The sequence below is a fragment of the Phoenix dactylifera genome, chromosome 4 (assembly GCF_051530095.1).
Source record: "Phoenix dactylifera cultivar Ajwa chromosome 4, Ajwa_hap1_PhDact_Kaust_v1.1, whole genome shotgun sequence".
NCBI classification, from domain to species: domain Eukaryota; kingdom Viridiplantae; phylum Streptophyta; class Magnoliopsida; order Arecales; family Arecaceae; genus Phoenix; species Phoenix dactylifera.
The window spans coordinates 52825426-52832290 of record NC_143193.1 but is presented as its reverse complement, the minus strand read 5'-3'; the positions used below and the strand labels follow the sequence as shown (position 1 = coordinate 52832290).

At 41.3% G+C, this 6865-nt stretch overlaps 1 protein-coding gene across 1 annotated transcript; it reads left to right on the top strand.

The window, feature by feature from the left end:
* Positions 1-1826: 1826 nt before the first annotated feature.
* LOC103714301 (U-box domain-containing protein 28-like) lies at positions 1827-3452 on the top strand. Its single transcript, XM_008801505.6, has one exon. The coding sequence runs from the start codon at positions 2021-2023 to the stop codon at positions 3317-3319; it is 1299 nt and encodes a 432-aa protein (XP_008799727.4). The 5' UTR covers positions 1827-2020; the 3' UTR covers positions 3320-3452.
* The last annotated feature ends 3413 nt before the right edge of the window (positions 3453-6865 follow it).

Here is a 6865-nt window from a genome sequence, read left to right as displayed (position 1 = left end):
ATAATAAAAAAATCATGTCTTAGGAGAGTCCGAGTTGCATGTATGATTTCCAAACCAAACTTTATCAGGTTAGGTTCCCACTTAATAAAGTACTAAGGTTCTGGCAAATCTCAGTCTTGCATAAACTGAAAATAATAGCACACATCTTGAACAGGGAGGAAGACCAATTAACAATTGAATATTATCACCAACAGTTGTAAGCAAACAAGGGAATGACAAATTAGCTTTCAAAAAGAAGTTTAGGAAAAAAATAAGTGCTGAAAGTAGTTGAAGCTATTCGGTTCCAACCAGTCTCATATGGGTATAATAATATGCATAAAAAGATGAAGAACTTAATTTCTATGGTTAAGCAATGACAAAGTGGGATGTTAGAAATCAAAAGCATGGAGCGGGTCGGTCAATCAACGAAATGACCTGGCGATCTTCCGCTGAAAGTGCTCGGCTATTGCGAATGAAATGCTTATGCCTTGCGTGTTGGTTGAACTACCAAAGTTCTACAGACAATGAAGAAGGGTCGTCCAAACTATTGGAAATTTAGCATCAGTAGACTACTGACTGCTGGCCATATGTCCTTGATGGAGTCGTGCCGTGAACAACGTGAAGCGAGCGATGATTGCACAAAATTTTCATATTTCTAACCAAGAGGATGAGCTTGGGGTGGCAAAATAAAATAAAAAAACAAATAGGCTGTATGACCACTCAGCAATAAAAATATAGGATGGGATCTAGATGGAAACGCAACAAAGTTTCTGATGTTTATTTACTTGTTTTTGGTCTTCTTTTAAGGTGCCAACAGCTTGCGAAAGCAAAAAAATGTGTAGGCTTTAAGGAAAAAAAAATTTAACAGCTATAAGTTATAACAGGAGAATGCAGCCTTGCACATGGTATGGCACCAAAGAAAAAGCGAGAGCCAAGCTTAAAATGTTGTTGATGGAGCAGTAAAGGGGGCGATGTCACTCCATACGAGTAATATGAATGATAGAATTGGATCCTTTGCAGAAAGATTCACGTTTCTAGCACTACGAATTAATTAGAAGAAAGAGTAGTTGCACAGACTTCTAGTAAAAGGTGATATATATAGTACTTCACCAAAAATGAAAATTTCCAGCAGACTAAGCAACTCGTATACCGTTGGATAGACATGGAGTATATGTGAATGATCCAGGTTTAGATTGGATTATCAACTAGCTATTCTCTCCCCGGTCCCTTTCTCCATAAACACCAGACGAGGAAAGAAAACAACTACTTGTTTGATATTTTAATATTCTCTAATTCAATTCAGTGGTTCAGAAAACTAATACTCAAGCAAAGATGATGCATTCTATAAAAAAAAAAGAGGAGAAAGCAAAGAAATGAAAGGGCAGCAACCAGCAGTCAGAAGAATAGTTACGTGAAACCCTCGTCAAGGGTCGGAGGGAGCCGATCGACGTAGTGGGCCCCATGCACATCCTATTCCTCGCTTTCCGCGGTCTTCTCCCACGACTCCACACTTACTGCGTTGAATGACGAACACGGAAAGGCTGGCAAACCCCCGTTCCAACCTCCGCCTTCCCCTACAATAATAACACGCACTAAACTTACGTAAAAGAACTGACCACTGCACCCAAAGCAATACACATATCTAACAAAATAAAATAGCAATCTAGGCCCCACCTTCAGTTGGGTCATTCTCCTTGTCCCTGTAACATTAGTGTTATTGGATATAGAAATGGGTTTAGTAGCATACTTTTCATTGTCAATCTTTGACCATTGACTAGAGACATTAATTAATGTCACTAAGAACAAGTGGTAGTAGCGGTTGAATGAGGAAATCAATGGAAAAAAGCATGTCATCTTCTTCTTTGACCCCTTCTAAATCTCCCCCTCCTCGCTGCTCTTCCCCCTTCTCCTCCTTTTTCCATTCCATTTTTCCTCGTTCGTCGCCGTTTACATAACTTTTTTGTGCGTGTACGCGTCGAAATAGAAGATATAAATAAGTAAAGAGAGATCGGAAGAATACGGAAGGAAGAAGAGAAGGGAAATGGGGAGGAAGGAAGAGAGGCTACGAGAAGCATTGCAAGTGAAGATACCGAGCTATTTCCGGTGTCCGATATCGCTGGACGTGATGAAGTCCCCGGTGAGCCTGTGCACCGGCGTCACCTACGACCGCGCCTCCATCCAGCGGTGGCTGGACTCCGGCAACACCACGTGTCCGGCCACCCGGCAGCCCCTCCCCTCCACTGACCTTGTCCCCAACCTCACACTCCGGCGCCTCATCCACCTCTGGTCCTCCACCTCCTCTTCCTCCCCCGCCGATGTCGCCGTCCCCCACCGCCAACGCGGCGGCGACATCCTACGGGAGGTCCGCTCCGCTTCGGCGGATCCCCGCGCGGCCCTCCGTAGGCTCGCCGACTTCTTCTCCGACGACGAGAACGACGAGTTCGAGAGGAACAATCTCGTCGACGTCGGTGGCTGCGCCGCCGTTCTCGTCTCTATTCTTGTGAAGAAGAAGATCGACGACGACGACGGATTGTTGGAGACGTCGGAGGCGGCGATCAGGGTTCTTGCTCTGATCTTGACCTCCGATTTCATCGAGGAGGGAAATAAGAAGATCGCGATCTCGGCCCTGATTTCGGATCTCAACGGATCGATTTCCGCTTTGCTTTCCGTGTTGAAGAAGGGAAGTAGCCTTGAGTCGCGGATCGACGCGGCCAGGGTTCTTGAATCGATAATTGGATCGCCGGAGACGAAGCTTGCGATCGCCGAGGAGGAGGAGGTGATCGCGGAGCTGATCCGGCTGATCGGGCCGTCGGATGATAAAGGGACGATGGATCGGAAGGCGGTGGAGGCGGGGCTGGGGTGCCTGGCCGGGATCGCCGGGGTGAGGCGGGCGAGGGTGCGGATGGCGCGGCTCGGGGTGGTGGCGGCGGCGACGAGGGTGCTGGCGGCAAAGGCGGAGGTGGCGCCGGCGGCGGCGGAGAGGGCGATGCGGGTGTTGGAGGCGGCGGCGGCTTGCGCGGAGGGGCGGGCGGCGATCTGCGAGGCGGCGGAGGAGAGCGTAGGGACGGTGGTGGGGCGGATGATGAAGATCGGGAGGGAGGGGAAGGAGGCGGCGGTGGCAGTGCTCTGGATGGTTTGCCATTACTTCCGGGACCGCCGGGCGGTGGAGGCGGCGGCGGCGTTGGACGGCGGTTTGACGAAGATATTGCTGTTGATGCAGAGCGGGTGCTCGCCGGCGACGAGGCAGATGGCGGCAGATTTGCTCAAGATTTTCAGAGTAAATTCTAAGAGTTGTCTCGCTGGATATGATACCAAGACTACCCACATCATGCCCTTCTAGAAGTTGATTCAGAGAAGATCTTTCCTCAAAATTAAAAATGGAAAAAGAGGAGGATTTTTTGTAGATGGATAGAGATTTTTGAATCTTGATTAATCAAAAGAGATAGAAACAAATCAAGGATCTTCTAATTCCATTTTGCTGACAAATTTCATAATTTTCCCATGGTTATCATGAAGGAGATAGTTATCTTGGTTTGAGATAAAAATTACTTGCATTCAATATTTTGACAAGCTTACAAATCATGAAGCTTGTTCATAGTTCCATAGTAATCATGATGGTTATCAAACAAAATAAATCATGATTATTCAAACGGGAGTATTTACAGATTCAAGGGGTAATCTCCCTACTCTCTCTCCCATGAGAATTCTCATGGTTTGTTCTTGTGTTTCCATGGTTTCATGCAAGAAACGATTACAAATTTTTAATAAAACTTGTTTGGATGTTGCTGATGAAGATCTAGATGCACTTCCGATCTCTTTCGATGAATACTTCGAATGCTTACGACTGGACATGCAAGAATGTGTCATCAGTTCGAATTCAGATAATGATATTCTGATCTCTTCATCATACATGCAGAAAATGCAACATAGATGTCTTGGGTAGATAAATCATGCCAAAAAGAACTTTTAGATGAGCTTGTTAGCCTATTAATTAATATACAGGGGCTGTGTTTTTCCATTGCTTGTTGCATAATAGAAGGAAAATAAATTTCAAATTATTAGTATCATCCATCCCTGCTGCTGCCTCGTTCTCAGCTAACCATGATGTTGTTTCTAATTTCGTTCATAAGATGGACGAAAACCTGCTTGCTAGTCCTATCAACCATTGTATGGAAAGCAAATTTCTGCATGCATACAAAAGAATGTAAACTATAAAAAGAAAATAGGAAAACTAACACTTGAAAACACTGTGGTTTAATTGCGGTGTGGCTGCTAATAATGTGAAGGTGTTAAATTTGAGCCCATCGCAAAATATAGCTTTTGCTCTAAAAATTCCATGGTAGTTTAGGAGGGGGAGAAAATATTCTCCTTGCATGCAGCAATAGATGCTAGATAAACTCATCAACCTGTAAGCCTCAAGAAAGATATTTTTAACTTTTTAGTCATTATATAAGCCTTGCTTATCCAAACCTGGTATAAGGAAGGCTTATATAATCTTGATAGCCCTTATTAGCTCCATAGGAGTCTAGTATCCATAACTCTCCAGAAGCCTCAAATGTCATGCATGAAACGTCTTGCACATCCTGATGAGATTTTTTTTTTTTTCAAAATTTTTTACTTTCTTAATGATACTTAAAACTATCAAAGTAGGATAGTTGAAAGACTGTAGCTCTGCATGGTCTGCAAGCATAGATATTAAAAGCCATTACTCCGGCTCCCGTGAATTGAGTTCAAAAAGAAAAAAACAAAGGAAAGGAGGGCGACAGGATGGCCGCAATTTCAGAGCAGGTTGCCGACCACACGCAGACTACTGGCACCAAGCTATTATTGATTGGGATTTCAAATCTAGGATAAAGACAACAAAATATTCAAACAAGAATCAATAAAAAGAAAAAAAAGAAAAGCAAGCAAGCAAGCAATCATCACTAATTAGTAGACGACGACTTTGTTTGTGCCGAGGTGACGGAGGAAACGAGAAAAGGATTTGAAGATTTGTTTTGTTTATATGCCATCTGACTGCTCTCCTTTTTGACCACATCAATCCCGATAAATTTATCACATTAGAAACAGAATATCTTCAATATTTAATCATATACAACAAGGCGCGAGGCAGCACGTAATGGAAAGTGCATGGGAACCAGCAAGGATGCGTCCTGAGCTGGTTCCGACCCATCAAATGGAATAAAGCGAAAGACATGAATATATATAGCGATACGAGAGAGAATGAGTGAGGGGGAGGTGGAGGGAGGGCCCAATCGCCGTTCTCTTTTCTTTCTACTGTTTTTTTTTTCTTTTTAGTTATGGTTGAAACTTGAGGGAGAAGGAATAGAATATATGCGACAGGTTTTGACTCGATCCAAATCCAATGAGGAATAGGATATGTCACGCAACCTCAGTGGGGCTTTCTGGACTACATGGGATTGGTATAAAAAAAACTTAATTATTTTTGAGAATATAATCTTCTATGTACATCATATTCTCTTGTATGAAGACATTGTTAGGTTGAGGATCCAAGGTTTTATCTACTTCAAATAAAATTATTACTATTATCATCGATATGTTTAGCTAAACAAGTTTTAAGAAATATTAGTGGAGGAGAAATGAGTGTTCAGCCAAGCCTGCTCATTTCTGAAGCAGAATGTTATGCATCCTTTCTTGATCTCTAAAACTGCCAAGAACAAAATTGACATTTAATCTCCAAAATAAAAGCTAAATGTTTCCTGAATTGAGTGAAAAGACAGTATAATATCTTGGAGTAACGTTATTCTTGGTAGTGCCAACGGAGAAAAGCATGTCAAAAATAACAAAACAGCAACATTTTGAAAAAATAATGTCGAGGGGGCATCTTCATGTTATTGTTCTTGGAATACGTCAGGATGCCCCACCAAATTCCTACACAGTTCCTTGTGCCCATATGGCAAAATATGCGAGGTTTCAAAAGGATATTAGCTTCAGTAAGCTACATTAATTCTCCCCTTTTTAGAGCAGTTAATGGTTCAAATCCTGTTGTTTCCTGGGAAAATCTATGATATTGGATTATTTACAAATCAATGACATAGACGATCGATGTTCATGATGCAGCAAGCAAATATGATTGCTCATGAAGTTATTTTGCACTGAGCTTCATCAGTATATACCAAGTAAAATAGCCATGGGAGAAAATACGATCGTGCTTGTAATTTTGGAGGGCATTTAAAATGTGGAATTCCGAGATGCATACTTCACCGCACTACATGTTTTTTATTTGATTTTTATACGTACGTAAATGGATATTTCTATACACAAGGATCAAAAACAAGCTACTAAATGGAAGTTTCGGTTCTTCATCTTTTATTTCGTTCTATGCTTGAGCTCTGAAAACCAAAACAATTCATCTAATCTTTTGTTCCACTAGTGGAAGAATTGTGAAATAATATTAAATTAGATTCATCCAATTGTAGAATATAAGCTGCATCTTAAGACAACCACATTGTTCATCGTTTGGCAGGTGACAGTGGCGACAACCATTTTTTTCATCGTTTCGGAGATGACAATGGTGGACCAAAGCTTGGAAATCGATAAGACATATGAGGGCAAGTTATTATAGTGAAAAACTTTTTTTTTCAAAAAAAAAAAGTACCAACTCCACTTGCTTTTTTTTTAAAAAAAAATATTTTTATATATCATTGTTAGATTAAGTAAAATATATATCAATCAAAAATAAATTATTTTACTGAATTTTTTGTGACCAAAATACTTCCACAAAATTAATCTTCTAATATGATATGGACTCTATTCATACCAAAATTTTGTTTATATCAGTAAGTTACTCAATATATTAGTTTTTAAAATATATCACAAATTTTGATTTCTCTTGAGTAAATTTCAGCCATTGAGGTTACTGAAT